This window comes from Phascolarctos cinereus, unplaced genomic scaffold, assembly GCF_003287225.1.
Source record: "Phascolarctos cinereus isolate Bilbo 61053 unplaced genomic scaffold, phaCin_HiC Scaffold_4;HRSCAF=312, whole genome shotgun sequence".
Classification (NCBI taxonomy): Eukaryota; Metazoa; Chordata; class Mammalia; order Diprotodontia; family Phascolarctidae; genus Phascolarctos; species Phascolarctos cinereus.
In genome coordinates this window covers 262,025,125-262,048,487 of record NW_027555847.1, presented here as the reverse complement: position 1 = coordinate 262,048,487, position 23,363 = coordinate 262,025,125, and the positions used below count along the sequence as shown (strand labels likewise).

Sequence of the window (23,363 nt, the reverse complement as noted above, 5' to 3'; positions counted from 1 at the left end):
GAGAAAGTATTCAGAAAGAGAGAGTGGTCAGCAGTGTCAAATGTTGACAAACAATCAAAAACAAAAAAAGGACAAAGACTGACAAAAGGCTACCAGAACTCTTGAATTCCTTTCTCTTTTATCAGTTCCTAATTCATCCACTCTTTCCAGAACCCCAGGGTAGAATAATTGCCACCACTCATGGGACCTGGCCTCTCTGGGTACTCTGTTCCTTCTAGTGTCCAGACCCAGGATGGTTCTATTTTCTTTGTTCTGCTCATATTTCAGCTCAGAGTCAGAATTTTTCCAAAGGGACTTTTTACTAGGAAACTGAGATATTCCCAAAGTTTTGATGGTGAATTGGACATTTATTAGCATCAGGGTTTGTTTGTTTGTTTGTTTTTTAAGCCAAAATGGGCAAAAAAAGGAGGATCAAGAAAGGCATATTCTTGGACTGTATAGAGGGAGGAAGAAGAGAACAAGTATTTATTAGGCACCTAGTATATGTCAGACACTGTGCTAAATGTTTCATCAATATGATCTCACTTCATCCTCACAACAAGCATAGGAGGTAGGTGATTTTATGTCCTTCATTTTACAGTCGAAGAAACTGAGGAAGACAGAGGTTAAGTGATTGCCCAAGGTCATACAATTGGTAAATGTCTAAGGGCAGATTTGAACTCAGGTCTTTCTGACTCGAGGACCAGTGCTTTATCCACTGCATCACCTAGCTGTACAGGACAATGATGGCATCAGACAGAAGACAGAGCTTCCCAATTCTTATCTTGCTTCTATTTTCTCTGCCAAGGAGAATGAGCCTTGTATTGGTGATGACAAGTCAAAAATGTCCAGGATAAGTAAGGAAATAGTAAGAAAGCTTCCCATGTTGAACTAAGATCACCTGGCCCAAAGGAACTGCATGCTCAAGTACTGAAAGAAATGGCTGAGCCATTGTCAGTGATTTCTGAAAGATCATGGACGACAGGAGAGATGCCACCAGATTGGAGAAGGGGAAATGCCCTAATTTAAAAAAAAAAAAGAGCACAGAGTCTGAAAACTGTAAGCCGGTGAGTCTGACTTGGATTCCTTCTTCCATGGCCTCCATTCTAGAAAGGACCATTAAAGGGATAGATAGTGAACATCTGAAAAGGGAAGCAGTGATTACAAACGGCCAACATGACTTCATCAAGAACACATCATAAGAGATAAACCTCATTTGCCTTTGTTTTTTACAAGATTATTAAATAAATAGATGAAGAGAATGCAGCAGACACAGTTTACTTAGATTTTTGTAAAGCTTTTGATAAAACTTTTCATACTCTTCCTGTGGAGAGGATGGGAGATTATAGATCAGATGAGAATATGAGTAGCTAGATTTAGTATTAGTCGGATGGCTGCACTCAAAGAATGATTGTTAATGGTTCAGTGTCAGAGATCTGTGCATGATCCAGTGCTATATAACATTTTTATCAATGACTTGGATATTGACATTTATGGCCTGCTCATTAGACTTGAAGATGACCCAATGGCTAACACACTGGATAATAGAGTCAAGATCCAAAAGGATCATGACAAGCTAGAGCACTGGGTTGAATCTAATAAGATGAAATTCAATAAAATTTCGATGTAAAATCTTACACATGGGTGCAAAAAAGTCAGTTTCACAAGTACAAGATGGGGGAGTGATGGTTAGACAGCAGTTGTTCCAAAGAAGACCTGAGGGTTTAAGTAGATTGTAAGCACCATGGGATGTGGCAGCCAAAAAATTTCAGTCAGTCTTGGGCTGTACTAAGTGGGATATGGCAGACAGGAATAGGGAGGCAATGATTCTACTGTATTCCATCCTCATCAGACTTCATCTAGAGTATTGTGTTCTGTTCTGTAACACAGTTTAGGAAGGACATTGACAAATCAGAGAATGTTCAGAGAAGGTTAACTGGGATGGTGAAAGCCTTGAGTCCTTGTCATAGGAGAATCAGATAAAGGGACCAGGGGTGGAGGTGGGGGTGTTGTTTAGCTTGGAGCAGAGAAGACACATTTAAGTATTAGACAGACTATGATGTGGAGGAAGGATGAGATGGCCAAAATAGGAGCAATGAGTGGAAACTGAAAAGAGAAAGATTTCATTTTGATGTCAGGAAAATCTTCCTGAGTAGAACAATCTACTTCAGGAAGTGGTGGGTTGCCCCTCCTTGGAGGTCTTCAAGCAGAAGCTGGATAACCACATGCTAGGGAATTCATTTAGTTATGGGCTTAGAGAGACTATACAGCCACTAAGATCCTTTCCAAATTGCAAATTCTGTGACGCTGTGAGGCCCCTCGATCCTTGATGAAAGGATAGTGGGAAACTTTTGGCTGATTCAGCTGCTCTTTGTCGGGCTGTAGTACCTGTGGGGCAGAAGAGGCCTTCGCAGCCCTTTGGGAAGCACTCTTCTTTCCTGTGTTCTCTCCAGTTTGGACTCTGTCTCCTTACACTCCTCCTCCCCTACCACCCCTAGCCGTGATCTCTGAGAGGTGTGTCCCTCCCAGGGTTGCACCACATTGCTTGAGTGATGCCTGGCACACACTTCGGCACCTGGGCTGCCCACCAGTTCCTGAGAAGCAACTGATCAGGTCTTGCAAAATATGTTTGTTACCAGAGGAACTGAAACACTTCCTTCAAGAAGTCTGATCAACACTGCCTTGGGAACCTCCAGTAGTACTAGTAGTACTACTACTAACAATAACACACACACACACACACACACACACACACACACACATTATAAACATTAAAATCCCTATTTTCAAGATTAAGAAACTGAGATTCAGAGGTTTTAAGGGACTTACTCAAAGTCATTCAATCAGCAAGTTACTGGAGCCAGGATTCCTGAAACCAAGTCCAGTGCCATTTCTACTAAGTTCCACTGCTTCTGTATTTCCTCCGGCTGAGACTGCTTTCATAATCCGAGGTCTAAAGGCCTGAACCTAAAATCCTAAATCCCCTACCCAACCCTATCCCCATCCAGATTCAGGTTGATGCTTTCCAGAAAAGAAATGTATCTTATTATCTATTGGGTAGCTACTACTCTCCAACTATTCTTGGGGTATGTTGACATTGATTTCCCTGGTGACATAGAAGTCCTACCTCTGGGAACTTTGGTATCACGGGAATTTACCCAACTTGCTGGGTAGAACAATACATTCATTCATCCCTTCATCTACCCCTGCTATTCCCTTGTCAATCCACTTAGGAATCCTTGCTCTTTCTTTTTCTTCAATAGGTACACGTGACCCTTCCCTTTGATCCTTCCTCATGGCTCTTTGCCTACCTGTTCATTGGCCCGATTCCAAAATACTCCTAGGATGAAGACAGCTGTGACTGGAGGTGCCAGAGAACTGGTGACCACCTGCATGTAAATGAAGAGCTGGCCACTTTTGGAGCCTTGGAGGACTGGGATCCAGACAACACTAATGATGACGAGGACCACAATAACCAGCCTGTGGGAGAAATGCCACTGTTACCCATCAGTGAATGTGCTACCCCCATTATTGGGGTCTATTTTTTCTCTCAAGCCTCTGTACTAGCGCTTGAGGCAGAGAAAGCTAGAATACTCTGCTCTCCAACGACTCCACATCCCCTTTTTCTTTAGCTACTGCTCTGGGCCTTGGAGGAAATGGAGACTGGAGGAAAGGAATTTAGGAGGGCTTAGAGTAAGGAGGACATTCTAAGTTGGTCTGCAGAGGAAAACTTGGTATATCACACACTCCTTATTCCCTATGCTTCCCTTAACTATTCCATTCCCATTTAAGATTGTACCATGTGTGTCTCTCCAATGTTTCCTAAGCTAGGGCTGAGGGCACAACAGGTGTGATGAATTGATTGACTGGCTAACTGGATCCTGGCTACCAGGGCTAGGCTAGAAATAAAGACCAACCAGGGACGTGTTTAGGAATTTTTCCATCTGAGGCAAAAACATTTGGGAGGGCAGGTGGGGAACAGTGCTGGTACATATGATGACAGTCCAATGCATGCCATTCTATAGTAGCTGTCATCTTTTCCCCTAGTCATTTGCTGGTCTGAGAGCCTAATCCTGTACTCTCCCAAAGAGACATCTCTTTCCATCCTCAAGCCCCATAGACCCACTGGCCTGAAGAAGACCTTGAGTCACAGGGCTCTGGAATAACAAATCCTAGGGGAGAATCAGACCACTCCTCTATCCAAGAGGAATTGCAGCTGCCAGTGCCCATGTCAGCATCTTTGGGCAAAGTCCCAGCAACTCTGCCCTAGTTATATTTCCGTTCAGAGAATCGTGGAATATTAGAACTGGAAGGGACCTTAGAAGTCATCCCATTCAACCCTCTCATTTTACACATGACAAAAAACTGTGGTCTAAGGTCACACAGCAATTTAATGACAGGACTGGGACCAAAAATCCATGACTTCTGACTCTCAGTCCAGTGATTTGTTCCTAATAGTACACAGGTATGAGGGATACGGGAAGTGGGAGGTGGGGCCCTGAAATCCCAAAACAGAAGCCACAAGGAAGAGTCCCAAGCACCTTTGTAGCAGTAAAGATGGGGAGTGGGTAGGGCACAGGAGCCCTAAACCTCCATGTCTCCGATATGGAGCAACCAACTCTGCCCTTTCTAGTCCTTGGGTGGAGAAGAAAAGAGAGGAAAAGGGAAGGAATGAAGGTGACATACTAATTAATACTAATTAACACTTAGATATGACACTTCTCATCTTCAAAGTCTTTTCCAGGCCTTCATTAACCAGTGTTCTCTCCCCATAAACCATAATTTCCCATGTCTGTTGGATGTCTCCTCTTGGATATCTTATTAAAAACTCATCATGGCCCAAAGCAAACTTCTTATCTCTTCTCCTGACTTCACCATCTCTGTGAATGGCATCAAGATCTTCCTGTTATCCAGGCTCAAAACTTCTTCCTCACTCCCACATTTGGTTACCAAGTCCTTGCAATTCTTCCATGGTGATATCTTCCAAACCTCTGTCTTCTTCTCTCCCAACAGGCCATCCTAAGCTCATACGTTTAGCCCTGATCATCTAATACTTAGATTATTGCAGCCACTGAACACTGGTCTCTTTGCCTTCAGTGGTAAAGAGTCATGGCAATGACAGTTCTGTTATCCCTTCTGATTCAGCAGTCCCCTCAATTCCCATAGGTCAGAGAACATGGGGTTAGGGCATGAACCATCGATTGTACTCTTTCCTTTTCCTTCACCATTATGATATACACTCAAATAATTGGGAAAAAAATTTTATAGACAGTTTCTTAGATAAAGGTCTTACATCTCATATATAGAGAACTTGGTCAAATTTACAAGAATATGAGTCATTCCCCAATTGACAAATGGTCAAAGGATATAAACAGGCAGTTTTTCAATGAAGAAATAAAAACTAGGGCAGCTAGATGACTCAGTGGATAGAGCACTTGCCCTGAAGTCAGGAGGACCTGAGCTCAAATCTGAACTCAGACACATGATACTCACCAGCTGTGTGACCCTGGGCAAGTCACTTAACCCCGATTGCCTCACCAAAAAAAAAAGAAGAAATAAAAACTATATATAATCATATAAAAATGCTCTAATTGTTACTGACTAGAGAATTGCAAATTACAACAGCTTTGAGATATCATCTCATACCAATCAGATTGGCTAAAATGATAGAAGGGGAAAATGACAAATGTCAGAGGGGATGTAGAAAAATTAAGACATTAATACACTATTGATGGAACTGTGAACTGATCCAACCATTTTGGAGAGCAATCTGGAATTATGCCCAAAGAGTTGTAAAACTGTATATACCCTTTGACCCAGCAATACCACTATTAGATGTATTTCTGAAGGTAATCAGGGAAAAAGGAAAAGAACCTATATATTCTAAAATACAGCAGCTCCCTTTGTGATGGCAAAGAACTGGAAATTGAGGGGATGCCTGTCAACTGGGGCATGGTTGAACAAGTTGTGGCATATGGTTGTGATGGAACACTGCTTGTACTGTAAGAAATGATAAGCAGGTTGATTTTTGGAAAACGGAAAACTGGAAAGATTTGCATGAAATAATAAAAAGTAAAATGAGCAGAACCAAGAGAATGTTGTATACAGTAACAGCAGCATTATTCAAAGAATAATTGAGAACAATCAAGTTATTCTGAGTATTATAAATAGTCAAATCAACTACAAAGGACTTATGAAGGAAAATGCTATCTACCTCTAGAAAAAAAACTGATAAATAGAAGTATGCATAGCATGGTTTTACATATATTTATAAATTGGTGTCAAATGGTGGCCTTCTATGGTGTGGGGTGGGAGGGAGAGAATTCTAAACCTAAAATGTAACAAAAAAATTAAATTTAAAAAACAAATATGCACTCAGAACTGCCTTAGCCTAGTTTCTACACTGACCTACCTCCTTTATACTACCTTATCCACTAGTTTTGGAGTATTCTCTGAGCTGGAATTGTCTTGGGGATTTGTATTTGAATCCTGCTTCAGACACTTTGAAGCTGTTTCCTCATCTGTAAAATGGCAGGGGGGAGGGGGGAGGGGGGAGGAAGAATAATATTTGCACTACTTACCTTAAGGGATTATTATGAGGAAGGAACTTTATAAGGCTTAAATCACTACACAAATGTGAGCTATTGCAATCGGTCTGATATCTCCTCCCTTAAAAAAAAACTAACAAAAAGGAATCCCTTCTATCTTCCCAGGCCAGTCACTAATAACCACAATGACTCTCACCTATATTAGCACTTTCAGGTTTGCAAAGTGCGTCATATATATGATCTAATCTGATGTTCACAACCCTGTGATGTAGGTGTTCATATTACACTTGTTTTACAGATGAGGAAAAGGGCTGAAAAGGTTACCTGACTTGCTCAGGGTTATACTAGGCAGGCAGGGAATGAAGGTAGTTGTTGCCTCTCACAGAGCCCAGAGACACAGCATCATAGATTTAGGGGTAGACAGACTGTATAGGTTTTTTCAGAGAAGGAAATTGGGACCCAGAGATTAAATGACTTGTCCAAAGTCATTTAGCTAGTAAATGCCAGAGATGAGATTTGAACTCAGTTTCTTTGACTACAAATCTAGCACTCCTCTTTCCACTACACTATGGCAGAAGAACAGAAGAGAAGGTTCACACCCCAGAACAGGCTAATAGCTCTTCCAGCCCCAGGCTTTCAGGATTCCTTTTCTAGGATCCCAAAGCAAGGTTGTACGGAGACAGCTCATGCCCAATAGCTCACGTACAGGAGAGCTGATTGTTAAAATTTCAGTGTGACCAACTACATTTCAGAGATCAGCAAATGATAGAAATCAATGCTACAATTTAAGACTTAAGAGAGGGATGGGAAAATGTTAATAACACAGATGGAACTTCTTGGGGAGCTGGTTGTAAAACACTGGTCCCAAGAGACAGGGTGGAGAAGGTCATGCTTGTCCTCTCTGATGTCAGCCTCAAAAATGCAAGGCTGCCCTCCCCAAAGAGGCTTCCCTCAACACATCATCCTCCATCCATCAAGGACGGGCCACTTAGGAATTTCTCTGGACCTTGACTGAAGCCTTAAAAATGATGATGATAGTAATAATCCCTCACATTTATATGACACTTTGCTTAGGCAAAGACTCACATCTCAACTGGTCCTCACAACAAACCTGTAATCAACATTTGGCAGGTAAAACCACTGAGTTTCAGAGAAGGGAAGGCTCAGAGGAAGCTCAGAGAACTTGCCCAGTGTTGCTTGGCAAGTTAATGATAGCCAGGACCAGAACAAAGATTTCTTGCCTCCAGAAGTGTGCCAGTAAATGTTTAACAATCTGCTTTCTGAAAAGCATGAGCCACTTTTAAGTTTAATATGAATTTTTTTTAACATTCTCCCCATCACTTTCCTATGTCTAGACAATCAACAAACTAATTAATCAGTCCTTGATTTGTAGCATTTGCAAATTTCTATGGTATAAATGCTACCACTGAAAATTTAACAACCAGATCTCATGAGCCAGCATGAGCTGACTCCAGGACACCTGTGGGTTTACATGGAATAATGAACATGGTGGCCTACTTTCTCTCCCTATCCCGTGACAATCATCATTGTCTTATACTCTGGATTCCGTCCTGTTTCAGAGACTCATTCATACTCCTCACTGTGTAGAAAGGGAACAGGACTGCAGACTTTAGATCCAGCAAAACATAAGCTCTTTGGAGGCAGGCAGTTCTTTCTAGGCTTCTAGGTGATGCAGTGGATAGGCCCTAGGCCTGGAGTCAAGGGTACTCGAATTCAAATTAGGCTTCTGATAGTTACTAACTGGGTGAATCTGGCCAGTCACTTAACCGCCATCTGCCTCAGTTTCCTCATCTGTAAATTGAGAATAATAATAGCATCTACCTCCCAGCATTGTTATGAGGACAAATAACAACAACAATAATGAGAACTGAATGAGATGACATTTGTAGGATACTTTGCTAACCTTAAAGTGCTACACAAATGCTAACTCATTATTATTTCACAGATGAAGAAACTGAGGCCAAGAAATAATGGTTAAGCAACTTGCCCAAGGTCACACAGCTAATAATCAATCAATCAACAATATTTATTAAGTAGTTACTATGTACCAGAAATTGTGTTAAATGCTGGGGATACCAAGAAAAACCAAAAACAACTCCTGTACTTAGGGAGCTGAGATATGGAAATAAGACACGGAAAGAAATCGTTGAGGGGCAGGAACTAGCAGCTAGGGGAACCAGGAAAGGCCTCCTGCAGAAGGTAGCATTTGAGTTGAGCCTTAAAGGAATCCAGAGGATTCTGAAAGGTAGTGAAGAAGGAACACATTCCAGGCATGAGAGACAGTCAGTGAAAAGGGGCAGGGATGGGAGATGGAGCTTGGTTGCAAAGAACAGCAAGTCATGAAGCATAGCAGAACTGTGGAGTGGGATTTCGGAGAAAGGAGAATAATTATTGTAAAAAGAATGTAAAGGTAGGAAGGGGCAAGATTGCGAAGAGCTTTAAATGCCAAAAGAGTTTCTATTTGATCCTGTAAGTTAATGGATACTACTGGAGTTTATTGGTGGAGGGGAGAGGGTGACATAGTCAGACCTGTACTTTGGGAAAATTAGTCTGGCAGATGGGTGGAGAATGATTTGGAGGCAGGAGAGACTTGTGGCAGGGAGATCAATTCGGAGGCCATTATAATATTCCAGGCCTTTGTGATGACAGCTTGGGGTAGGGTGGTGACTGTAGAAAGGATGAGAGACTTGGACATTTTTTCATGCAATAGGGAAGGAGACAAAATATGTTTTGCGTGACTTCGTATCTTGTACCATGGATATTGTATTGCTTGCCTTCTCAATGGGTAGGGGAGGAGTGGAGGGAGAGAGAGCATTTGGAACTGAAAATAATAATTTTTAAATTAAAAAAAATAAATTGAAGAAGGTGGTGGTGGTGGTAGTGATAGGGTAACAGTAGGGCTAATTTTTTGGAGAAGAATAAGGGCAGCTAGTTGGCACAGTGCATAGAGCAAATCCAGCCTCAGACACATAACACTTACTAGCTGTGTGACCCTGGGCAAGTCACTTAACCCCATTGCCTAACCAAAAAAACAAAATAAAACAAAAAAACAAATTTGTTGGAGAAGATAGGAGAGGATGAGATCAATGACAAGGAGAAGAGCCACCTCTTCATCACAGACTGGGGTGAGGGAAGAGACAGTGGAGGGTGATGTCAAAGGAATTTGTGACAGGGAGAAGGAGAGAGGAGAGAGCTCTTGGTAGCTGGCCTCAATTTTTTCAATGAAGTATGAGGGGGAAATCCTCAACTGGAAGGCTAGAGAAAGGAGGTAACAAGAGAAGCTTAAAGAGGGAAGGGAAGGTATGGAAAGGCTGCTTGGATAGAGAATTGATTAGGGAGGAACAGAAGGATTGCTTTGTTGCAATGAGGGCCTAATTAAGACAAAAATAACATAAATTTGCTGTGGATCTCATTCAGCAAAGGTTTTGTGATTTCTTCTAGCTCTGTCCAACAGCACTTGAGTAGGAGTGAAATAAGTGGCATCAGTGCCTAAGGGCCCTTCCAATGCTGAGAATCTACAATTCTGTACAGGTCACAGTCTCCCTGACCCTCATTCATAAAATCGGGATAATAACACTTGTGCTATCTAAATAATAAGTAGTATTTACATTTTGTTGTTTGTTGTTGAGTTCTTTCAGTCATGTACTCCAGAAATATCTTATCTTATCCTTGCAACATCTCTGGGAAGCAGGTGTTATTATTATACCCAGATCAGGAAACTGAGGCAGAGATGAAATGACTGGCCCAGTGTCATATAGCCAGGGCATGTCTGAGGCAGGATTTGAAGAGAGGCCTTTCTGACTCCAGGTCCAACTGCTCTAGCCACTTAGCTGCTTATCTCGTAAGGTCGTTGTGAGAATCAGATGAGATCTAAAAAGTACTTTGCAAAACTCGATGTACCACATAAATGCCAGTTATTATTATCTCCCACTCACAAGCAAGCCAGGCCTCTAACAGGACTGAGAAGCCAACCCAGGGGCAGTCCCTGAATTCCCAGCATTACCCTGAGCCAGGGTAGCTTGGGTCAGCATAAACCAACTCCAATCACAGGAATCACATTTAAAGGTTAAAGGGAGAGAAAAAAGAGGAAAGAAGCAGCAGAAAGAGGGTAGAAGAAGGGGTTAGAGGAGGCAAGGAGAAGAAGGAGGAAGGAAAGGAAGAAACAGAAGAGGAAGGAGGGAAGGAAGAGGGAGGGCAAGAGGAAGGCAGGGTAGTTATGACTGGCCTGGGATGAGGGAAATTGAGGGAAGGAGTGAGGAAGTCCCAAGGCTGCTGCTGCTAGCCTTGCACCTTTCTAGAAATTTCTAATCTAGGGGGCCACGAAGGCCTGAGATAGAGAAGAAAAGGTCTCAGGATTCCGAGAATAGTTGTGGGATTGAAGGATGGAACCACGAGGGACTGTTTGAAGGAGTTCTCGCTTCCAAGGAAGTGGAAAGCAATATATGATAAATGGAACTTGGAGAAAAGGGCAGGCCTACAGTCCAGCTATTCCGGGTGTCCAGGCCATCTTCTGTAATCTTCCTCACTTTCTCACTGAAGTCTAACTGTGAGAAGGTACTCTATCCAGAACAGACCAGACCACAAACAGCTGCCCACAGGGGCTGTGTCCATAGGCTCATGCTGACCAACTTCATGAAGGCTAAGAAAGCCCTGAATTAACAAGTGAGGGCCAGGAAACCTTTTATCAGAACCTGACTAAGGGTGGTTTGGTGATTCACCTGAAGCCAGGGTCAGTGATCTTCACCTTCCTCCCAATGTCAGTTAAGTGGGGGCTGTTTGCTGTTTACTGACTTTGAAGCTGAAACCTGTGGGTTGATTGCTAGTTGTGACTGACAATCATTACAAAGCAGAGAGCGGAAGAGAGCTCCCCTGACGCCTGAGGCCTGGGTGGGTGACCTGAGGATAAAAGGAGCTATTCTTCCTTTCCCCCCAGAAGGGGGATGGGCTGGGGCACATAGCTCAGCTGCTGGATCACAAAACAGTACACGCTCAGAACCCTTGGCAAAATGGCAAGGTTTGCCTCCCCGCTACCATCTTTGAACACTTGTTCAGCCTAAGAGCAACTGATAAACTCTTTAAAATGGAGTATAAGTGACTAAAAAATAGTTCAGTCTGTTGCCTTCTCAGGAGCCTGGAATAGGGTCTTGGATTTGGAGCTGGAAAGGACCTTAGAGATAGATCATCCAGTGATTCTCGTGCAACACCCTCTTTTGCAGGTATTTAAACAAGATGTTTGTCCAGTCTCTTCATGTTACGGAGGAAACAGGCCCAGAAAAATCAAGGGACATATTTATGGTCACGTGGGAAGTTAGTTGTGAAGTAAAGATTCTTGGTCTTTTGCCTCTAGGTCCAGTACCCTTTCCCCTATATAATGCTGCCCCCATCCGAAGGGAAACCGTTCCATTTATACAGCACCTACTATCTGCCAGGCACCATTTTACAGCTGAAGAAACTGAGGTAAACAAAGATTAAGTGACTTGCTCGGGGTCACTAGCTAGCATCTGAAGTTGAATATGAACTCACCTCTTCCTGACCCTAGGTACCATTGTATATTATCCACTGCACCACCTAGCAGCCTCTCAACAAGAGAGCTTCTTGGCTATTTTCCATCTGAGTAGGCTAGTCCTGGAGTTTTCTCTCAGGAGTGCTTAGAATCAGACTCAGAATCATGTCAGATGGACTTAGAAAACTACTAGTTAATATTACCTAGGGTGCATTATAATTTTATTTATTTTATTAAACATTTTCCAATTATATTTCGATTTGGGCTGCACCGGGGAGTTTTCCTGGCCATCTCAAGTTTGACACCTTACTCTAACCCTCTTATTTTACAGATGGAGAAAGTGATGTCCAGAAAGGACTATCATTCTCTCTGCTTCTGTCCTGGACCCTTATTCTCTCTCTCTTTCTCCCTTTCTTTCTCTCATTTGATGGTCTCATAGGTTCCCTTGAGCTCAATGGCTAATTTTATGCAGATGACTCCAGAGCCATATATCCAGTCCTAGTTTCTCTCCTGAGCTCCAGTCCAACATCACTAACTGCCTGTTGAATACTTTGAGCTGGATGTCCTTTAGGAATCTCAAACTCAACATATCCGTATATCCAAAAAAGAACTCATTATTTCTACCCTCCTCCCAAAAAAACTTTCCCTCTTCCAGTGCCCTATTTCTGTTGAGGGCACCCAGATTTGCAGTCTCTACGTCCACAATTCTCACATGCCCCACATACTCTGTCAGTAGTCAAATCTCGTCACTTCTACCCCCATAATATCTTTTGCCTCTGACTCTTCCTCTGTACTACCCTAGTTCATGTCCTCACCCCCTCTTGCCTGGACTGTTGCTATCACCTCTCAATTGACCTCCCTGCCTTGGTTTTTCCCCCTTTCAAATCATCCTCCACAAAACCACCAAAGTGATTGTAGAGCACAGGCCCGATCATGTCACCTCCCCAATCAGTAAACTCTTAGTGAATCTCTATTACTTTTAGGATCAAATATAAATCCCTCTGTTTGGCACTTAAATCTCTTAAGAACCTGCCCCCATCCTTCCTGTGCAACCTTATTATATATTATTCTCTTCATACAGGCCTTCTTGCTTTTCTTGACATACATACATACATATATACATATATATATACACATACATACACACACACACATATATATACATACACACACATATATATACATATACACACACACATATACATACACACACATATATACATACACACACATATATATACATACATACACACACATATATATACATACACACACATATATACATACATACACACATACACATATATATATATACATGCACACACACACACACACATATATATATACATACATACACACACACACACACACACACACATATATATATGTAATACTCCATGATTTTGCATAAGTTGTTCATTTGTCTGGAAGACTCTCCTTCCCACTTGTTGTCTTCCTAGTTAGAATGAAACTGCCCTGGGGGGCAGGAAGTTTTTCACTTTTGAATCTGTGTCTCAAGCACCTAGTACCATGCCTGACACATATGGGCATTTAATAAATGCTTGTTGGAGGAACAGTTTACCTGTCAGATGCATGGAGAAGGGAAATGACCAAACAAGAGACAGAGAACATTATGGATAATTTTGATTACATTAAATTAAAAAGGTTTTGCACAAACAAAACAAATGCAATAAAGATTAGAAAGAAAGCAGAAAGATGGGAAACAATTTTTACAGCAAGTGATTCTGATAAAGGCTTCATTCCTAAAATGTATAGAGAACTAAGTCAAATTTACAAGAATAAATCCATTCTCCAATTGATAAATAGTCAAAGGATATGAACAGGCAGTTTTCAGATGACGAAATTAAAGCTACCTATACTCACATGAAAAAATGCTCTAAATCACTATTGATTAGAGAAACGCAAGTTAAAACAACCCTGAACTACTACCATACACCTATCAGATTGGCTAATATGACAGAAGAGGAAAATGATAAATGTTGGAGATGTGGGAAAATTGGGACACTAATGCATTGTTGGTAGAGTTGTGAACTGATCCAACCATTCTGGAGAGCAATTTGGAACTATACCCAAAAGGCAATCAAACTGTTGCATACCCTTTGATCCAATAATACCACTACTAGGTCTATATCCCAAAGAGATGATAAAAAAAGGGAAAAGGACCTACCTGTACAAAAATATTTATAGCATCTCTTTTTGTGGTGGCAAAAAACTGGAAATTGAAGTGATGCCCATCAATAGGGGAATGGCTAAACAAGCTGTGGTATATGAATGTAATGGAATACTACTGTGCTGTAAGAAATGACGAGCAGGCAGACTTCAGAAAAACCTGGTAAGACTTGTATGGTCTGATGCTGAGTGAAGTGAGCAGAACCAGGAATACATTGTACGCAGCAATATTGTGTGATGACCAACTATGATTGACTTAGCTCTTCTCAGCAATAAAATGATTCAATACAATTCCAAAAGACTCATGATAGAAAATGCTATCCACATTCAGAGAAAGAACTATGGAGTCTGAATGTAGACTGAAGCCTACTATTTTCACTTTTTTGGTTTTTTTGTGGCTTTCCTTTTTGTTGTTTCTTCTAACATAACCAATATGGAAATATGTTTACATGATTGTACATATATAACCTATTATTTGCTATCTTGGGGAGTGGGAGGAGAAGAAGGGAGGGAGAAAAAATTTGGAACTCAAAATCTTATTTAAAAAATGCTGAAAACTATCTTTATATGTAATTGAAAAAAATAAAATTGTATTTAAAAGAATTTTTTAAAATGCTTGTTGTTTGATTGAGTCAGGATTTAAGGATGATAGAATATGAGCTCCCAGAGGACAGATTTTACTTTTTTTATCTTTATATGCCCAACCTCTCTCTTATCTTAATATTGTTGAATTGAATTGAGTTGAGCTCTTTATAACCTGTTCCCTTCCTACCTTCTCAGTCTTCTTACTCGTTGCTCTCTTCCAGCAATACACAGGAATTCCCTCTCCCATGTCATTCCATACCAGGAATGCTGTCCCCTTGCTTAAAGTTCTTAGTTTTTGGTGGCTCCTTTCAAGAGTCGACTCAAATCTCACCTATTTGAGGAGGCCTTTCCGGTCTCTCCAGCTCTTAATGTCTTCCTCTCTGAGAAGTTTCCATTTACTCTGTATAAATATTGGTTTACAAGATATATGTGTGTGTGTGTGTGTGTGTGTGTGTGTGTGTGTGTGTGTGCGTGTGTGTGTTTGTATACATATGCATATAATACATACATACATACATATGTGTGTATATGTATATTCCTAGTTGTATATACATTCTCTCTCATTAGAATGTAATCTCCTTGAGAGCAGGGACTGTATTTTTGTTCTTCTTTGTGTAATCAGCATTTAGCATAATGTCTAGCACATAGTAAGTCTTAATAAATACTTGATTTGAGCTCATCAGAGTCCTATGTGGTCAGAACAGACAGAGACAAACTCAAGAGAATTCTTCAGATAGAATTCAGGGTGTGCTAATGACACAGTCACTAGTTCACTGTGAGGAGAAAAGCTTCAGCCTGGTACTGAATGGGGGACGGAGGGACCTTGGGCCCAGGTAGAGACTCTACTCCTCCAGTGAACAAAAGAATTGAAAGAAATAACTCCAGCTCTGGACTGGGAGTGGGAGTTAGGGTGAGCTAGCCAGGAAGGAGAAGGTGATTCAAAGAACAGGGAAATGGGCTGAGCCAGAAGGGATAAGAGGGGAAAAAATGAACATCTGAAAGACACTTAACAAGTCTTCCAGCCAAGTTAGGCCTGTGAACCTGTAACTTACTACACTCTGCACAGACTTTGTGCCCTGAGCTTCCCTGTGTAGGATATTTTCCAGTGAGACATCGGATTATAGGTACTGCATTACAGAGCAGCAGGTCAGAGATGTAGAACCTAAGAAGGTGGGAAAGGTGGAAAGGCTGTGATTCCAAGAGGCATAGTTTTGGAGGAGAAACCTCCTGGAGGCCTCCCCAGAAAACCTGTGATTCTGAGGCTGCCTTGTACTGAATTATATTTCAAGTTATTTTTATTTTTTCCTCCTTTGGTAAAGCAGGAGTTGACTATAGTAGGAAGCATCAGGCTGAGGGTGACTGAAGGGTCACTCCTGCAGATCCTCCCCCTACATCCCCACCTCCCCAGCGTTTACTCCCTCTGTGATCAGCCTCTGATGGATATGTTGTAAAGTTAATTAAGCTGGATGCAAACAAGGCTGTGGGTTTACAGGGCCTCAGCCTACCAGCCACACAACATGTTCCAACAGGCCCTGTGGAACAGGAAGAAGTTCTTGCTTTGCATATTCCAAAGTGCTAGATATAGGGGTGGGGGCATGGGCTCATCAGACTTCTTATTAATAACTTGCCTCTAGATCAAAGTTCCAACCTCCTGGTAATTTTTGGGTTTCTGGTGAGCAATTGGTTGCTGGGGGGGGGGAAGGGAGTGGAGAGGACAGCAAGGGAATATTTCTTCCTCTGGGCAATCTGGAACATGAGTAAAAGTGTTTAGATACTCAGGGCCCTATTTCTCCTTGGCGTCCTCATTGGTATCCCTGTCTCCCTCCTTTCTATTCTCAGTTTAATCTTCTTTACTTTCCATCAAAAAACTTTACTGGCTCCCTATTTCCTACTAGATAAAGCCCAGCAAAACTCATTAGCCTGACATTCTAGGCCCTCCACAATTTCTGGCCCCAGACTTCCTTTGCATATCTTATTTCCTAACTCCACTTCATGCATCCCAGGCTCTAGCCAAACAAGACTACAGCTATTCATGGAATATATTTCCTCCATTTGGAATGCTCTCCCTACCATCTCTGCCAATTCAATTCCTACCCATCCTTCAAGGCCCAACCCAAATGCCAGTTCCTCAGTAAGAGCTTCCCTGATCCCAGCTGGAAGCGACCTCTTCTTCATCTGCTCCAACCCCCCCCCCCCAACCTTAGCATATAATTTGTGACTTTCTCATTGGCCCATATCATATTCTGTCTGATACTGGAGTTATCAGAATACACGTCTATTTTCCCTCTATTTTCCTCTATTATTCTCTAAGGTAGCAGTCTTCAAAATGGCTTCATGGGGGGAAGGGTTGACAAACTCTCTCAGAGGCTGTGGCATGACTCCAAAGAGCATGTGATCAACCAATGATGAGTGGGAAGATAAGTTGCATCTAACCCCACAAGAGTAAATCTTCTGGGTTGTCTCCAACATAATCACAACTACCCTTCATCCATTACAGCCCAACACTCTCTTATTTCATACCCTCCTGCCGTTCTGCAAGCTCCCAACCCTCTTTCTTCTGCCCTGACAACCCCTGAGGGAAGTTATAATCTAACTGCAACCCAGGTATTCACAGTAGCAGCTACCCAAGTGTTACTGGGAAAACATCAATTTCTTTCCTAACTCATTTAGTTAGGTATAGACAAATGTCTCCTACCATATATCACAATAAGCTCCAAAAGTACACATAACCTAAATATAAAAGGTCATATCATAAGCAAATTAGAAAAGAAAGAAAAGAATTACTTTTCACAGTTATGAACAGTGGAAATGTTTTTGACCAAACAAGGGATAGTGAAAATCACAAGAGAAAAAAATGGACAATTTTGAGTACATAAAATGTTTTTGCACACACAAAACCAATGCAGCTAGAAGGAAAACTATTAATTGGGGGAAAAAAATCTTTGCAGCAGATTTTTTTTCTTATACATTTCTATTATCTAAGGTCTATAAAGAATTTATTTAAATATATAAGAGCAAGAGTCACCCAACAATAAATAAATGATCAACAGTTATGAACAAGCAGTTTTCAAAAGAAGAAAGGCAAGCTATCAACAACTATATGAAAAAGTGTTCCACATCACATACAATTCCACTGTGTGTGTCCATTATGAGGATCAACAAACCTGACTTTCCTTTCTCTAGTCTGACAGGACCCTGACACATACCCATACCTGCCCACCAACAGGAGCTCCCTGTCTCCTGCTTGAGGTCTCAGCTTCCGCCAGATGTCCATAGTGAAGAGTGTGCTGCTACTGTTGAAGATGGAGGTCAAGGAAGACATCAAGGCTGCCATCATGGCAGCAATCATCAGTCCCCGAAGTCCTGACCGCATTGAGAAAAAAAGGTCATGGTGACAAGGCAGGTTCTTCACCAACCTCCCCCGACACTGTACCCCTCCTGTCAAACACAGAGGGATCCATCCAGGCCCCAGAAAAAGCACGAGGCTCTGATTGGAGCCTTGAGTTTTCCAGTGACTTACTGTAGGACCATCAAGAAGTCACTCATCCTCCCTCTACCATCTGTCTTTTTAATCAAAACAATGGGATAATCTCTAAGGTACCTTCTAGCTCTGATGTTCTGGCATTGTATGTGTTCTTGTCCTCTGAAGCAGGTATATCAGTAGGACCATTTTACAAAGAAAGGCAACCAGAAACCTAAAGAGGGTCTGAGATTTACCATAAGTCACACATTGGCAAAGCAAGATTAGAGCCACAGTTCAGACTCATCTCCAAGCCTAGATTCCTGCCTCCATTGTGCTTTACCTCTAGGTCTTAATTTTATATTCACTGCTTTGGGGGAAGGACAAAGACCTTCACTGAGTTGGCTAGGGGTTAGGGGTGGGGGCAAGGTAAAGTGGTAATTCTGTCAAAGAAACCTGAAGAAGGGATCTTCTAAGAAAAAGAGACAATTTATGGGAGGTGTGAGCCAGGCTCAAACAGAAGAGAAACACAAGAAGAGGTGAGATGACAGTCCAGAGCCTGTGAGAAAAGGAAGGAGGAGGAAGTAAGACCCAAGCCACTAGACAAAAGCCTGAAGTAGAGAAGAAGAAAACTGACAGGTAAAGAAAGAGTGAAATTGAGGAAGAGTGAAGGAAAGAGAACTTCCAATTAAGATGGCGAATGTTAAAGGTTCTAGAACTCAGCTCTCCTAGCAAATACTCCAACAATGATTTAGAAGAATACCAGATGAAACAATAATCAAGGAGACCAAAGAGAAAATTCTTTTATATAGTACAGGAGTACACAAGAAGAGGATCAGACACTTGCAAGCACTCTGAACCTGGATTTACCAGTACAGCATAAAGGCAGATCAATTTCTGCTAAATGGGACCTGAAGCCAGTGGGATTCTGATCCTGCTATCTTAGCCACTTGGACAGTGCGGCACTGAAGATAGTAGACATCTCATGAACCTCACTCTTATCAGAACTGGGAGAGGGGGCAGCTAAGTGGTGCAGTGGATAGAGTTCTGGCCTTCGAATCAGGAGGACCTGAGTTCAAATCTGACCTCAGACACATGACACTTACTAGCTGTGTGACCATGGGCAAGTCACTTAACCCTGATTGTCTCACCAAAAAGAAAAAAAAAAAGAACAGGGCAAGGGAGGATTGAACACACATACACATACACACATAAATAATTTGATGTAGAAATACATTAAATTAAATAAGGAATCAGGAGGCGAGAAAGGAAAGGAAGGTTTAAGAGGGAGGATGGAGAAGGAATAACCCCAAGTAAAGCAAAGTGAACTTCATCTTTAAAGAAGAGAAAGGGAGGATTAAATGGATTGAAAGTGTAAGGGCCAGTGATTGGGGTCTAAACTGGGTGAAGAATGGAGAGGCAGAAGAATAAGATCAGAGCACTTCAATTATAGATCACTAATGTTAATTTCATTCCTTTTCTTTCCCCCCTTTCTTCTCATTTGTAAGGGGAGAAGGCAAGGGGCAAGGAGAGGAAAAATTCTAAGAGGATACGATGGAGGTAAAAACACAATTAATAAACAACAATAAATATGAATGGAATGAATGCACTCATAAAAAGGAGGAGAGTAACAGAATGGTTTAGAAAGCAGAAGCCAACAATATGTTCTTTACAAGAAATCTAAAGGTGAAACACAAAGATTCACAAAGAGTTAAAGTACGGGATTGAACTAGAATTTATTCTGCTTCAGATGATTGTTTTTTTAAAGCAGGCAAGGCAACAGTAAAAATAGATGTGGTTAAAGGAGATAAAAAGAAAAACCATATCATATATAAAAGTACAAAAGATAATTAATAATATCAATATGTTAAGATATATGCACCAAATAGCATAGTATATAAGTACTTAAAAGAAAAGCTAATCAAATTACAGGGAGAAATAAATAGCAAAACAAAAATAGTCGGAGACCTCACTGTGCCCTTTTCAGACAAATCTAACAAAAAGATGAACGAGAAAGAAGTTGACCTGAATACAGTTTTGGAAAAGTTAAATATAACAGACCTCTGGAGATTACTGAATGGGAATGGAAAGGAATATATGCATACGTACATTTACATATGCATGTATGTATACACATATATATCTTAGCTTTACATAACATCTTTATAAAAATGACTGTGTATGTGCATAAATAACTCATAAGCAAGTTCAAGAAAGTAGAAACATTAAACTATTTTTACTGAACAAAGTACAATAAAATTAAAATCAGTAAAGGGTTTTTGAAGAAAGGATTAAAAAAAGACTTAATAAATTGAGAGGATGCCCATCAATTCGGGGATGGCAGAACAAGTTGTGATATATGAATGTAATGGAATACTTTCGTGCTATAAGAAATGATGAGCAGGCAGACTTCAGAAAAACCTGGAAAGACTTGCATGGTCTGATGCTGAGTGAAGTGAGCAGAACAAGGAGAACATTGTACATAGTAACAGCCACATTGTATGATGATTAATATTGATTGACTTAACCCTTCTCAGCAATACAAGGATCTAAGACATCCCCAAAAGCCTCATGATGGAAAATGCTACCCACATCCAAAGAAAGAACCATGGAGTTTGAATGAAGATCGAAGCATACTATTTGCTTTTTTTTTTCTTCTGTTGTGTTTTGTTTCCTCTTTCTTGTGTTTCCTCCTATTGGTTCTAATTCTTACTTACAACGTGACTAACATGAAAAAATGTTTAATAGGAATGTATATGTATAGCCTATATCAGATTGTGTGCCGTCTTGGGGAGGGAGGTGGGAAGGAGAGGGAGAAAAATTTAAAACTCAAAACTTATAGAAGTGATTGTTGATAAATCAAAATAAATTAATTTTTAAAAAGATTTAATATAATCCTTAAAAGTTGATAGGTCAAAGAACAAATCCTAAAAACAACAGATCCTTAAAGAAAATGATAACAATGAGACAACCTTGCTAAACCTCTAACTAAATGCAAAAAATAGACATTCTGAAAAATCAAAAGCAAGAAAGCAAACTTGAAAAAAACCTATTGAACTGATACGACAAGCAGCTTGACATAGTAGATAATGTTGAACTTGAAGGCAGAGAGATCTGTGTTCAAATCCTGCCCCTAATACTCACTAGCTACGTAAACCTGGTCAAATCATTTAGTATCTCTGCTTCTCAGTTTCTTCATATTTAAAATTAGGGAATTAGACTCAATGACAATAAATACTCTTCTAACTTTAAATCTATGATTCTCTGATAAATAAAACTAGGAGTTGGGGTTTGGTTTGTTTTTTTTTTAGGCAATTGGGGTTAAGTGACTTGCCCAAGGTCACACAGCTAGTAAGTGTCAAGTGTTTGGTCTAAGGCCAGATTTGAACTCAGGTCCTCCTGACTTCAGGGCCAGTGCGCTATCCACTGTACTACCTAGCTGCCCCTTAGGAGTTGGTTTTTGAAAAAGTTAATGAAATAGACAAACCATTAGCCAATTAGATTTCTAAAAAGAGATGGAAAACTATATTACCACACTCAAAAGTAAAAAAGGAGAATTCACAACATATAAAGAAGAAAAAAGGGAAATGTTCAAAACCATTTTGCAAAAGTATCTACCATCAAACTTATAATTTAAATGAAATAGATGAATATTTATAAAAACATTAAATACTCAAATCATCAAAAGAAGAAATAGAGAATTTAAATAACCCAGTCTCAGCAAAAAAAAAAAAATGAATATGGTATAAAGTAACTCCCAAAGGAAAGAACCCCAGGATCAGGCAGATTTGCAAGTTAATTCTGTCAAACATTCAAATAGTAATTAATTCCAATATTACATAAGTTGTTTGCAAAAATAGAGAAAGAAAATAACCTACCAAGTTCCTACTGAGTGAAATATGGTTCTGACACATAAACCAAGGACAGACAAGGCAGAGAAAGAAAATTAAATACACATTTCTAATGAATATCAATATCCAAAAGTATTGATAGCAAAGAATCTGTAGCAACATAGCAAAAAATACTATACATTATGAGCAGAATAAATTTATATAAGGAAAGCAGAATTGGTTCGATATTAGGAAAATTATAAGTACAATAGGCCATACTAATTACAAAAAACAATAAGAACTACATAATTATATCAAGCGATGCAGAAAAGACTTCTTGCAAAATATAACACTCATTTGTGCTTAAAATTTTTGTTTTAAATCAGACTAAAAGGAACTTTGCTTAATATTATAAATAGGATCTACCTAAAACCAAGAGGTAATATTACCTGTAATTGAGAAATACTAGAGGACTTCCTAAGGAAATCAGGAGTAAAGCAAGGAAATCATTAGTTCCTAAAATGTTAGCTGGTAAAGCAAGATAAGAAAAAGAAATCAAAGGATTAAACATAGACAAAGAAGAAACAAAATTTTGCTCTTTTATAAACAGTTAACTTAGAGAACCCTAGATATTCAATTAAAATTTGATTGAAATAATAATTTCAGCAAAATATCTTAATATAAAATAAACACATAAACTCATCAGTCTGTTTATATATTACCAATAAAGGCCAGTGGGAAGAGATAAAGAAAGATATACCATTGAAAATAACTACCAAATGTATAAATATCTGGGAACCTACATACAGACACAGACACACATACAGACACACGTACACACACACACACACACACACACACAGAGGAATTATCTGAATAAAACTACAAAACATTCTTTATAGAAATAAAGACACAGCTAAATAACTGGAAAGATATTAATTGCTCATAGTTGGGCAATGGCAACATAACAAAATTACAATATCATCTAAATTAATTTACAGATTCAGTATTACATCTAAATATAAAAAAGTTACTTTACAGAACAGACCAAATAAGAACAAGATTCACCTGCAGACACAAAAGGTCAAAAATCTCAAGGAAAATAATGACAAAAAACATGAGAGCAGATGGCCTAGCAGTGCCAGATCTCAGACTATACTACAAAGTGGTAATCATCAAAACTATTTGGTCCTGGTTGAAAAATAGAAAAGTTAATCATTAGATTAACTTAGATTAAGTACACAAGG

At 40.2% G+C, this 23,363-nt stretch overlaps 1 protein-coding gene across 1 annotated transcript in view; it reads right to left on the bottom strand.

Moving 5' to 3' along the window:
* The window catches only part of SLC5A10 (solute carrier family 5 member 10), a 180,416-nt gene that overhangs the window by 12,782 nt on the left and 144,271 nt on the right, over positions 1-23,363 (bottom strand). The window contains exons 11-12 of the mRNA XM_021004503.2: positions 18,039-18,189; positions 3,291-3,459 (exon numbers count right to left, since the gene is read on the bottom strand). Coding sequence (XP_020860162.1) covers positions 3,291-3,459; positions 18,039-18,189 — 320 coding nt within the window. The remainder of the gene's footprint in view (positions 1-3,290; positions 3,460-18,038; positions 18,190-23,363) is intronic.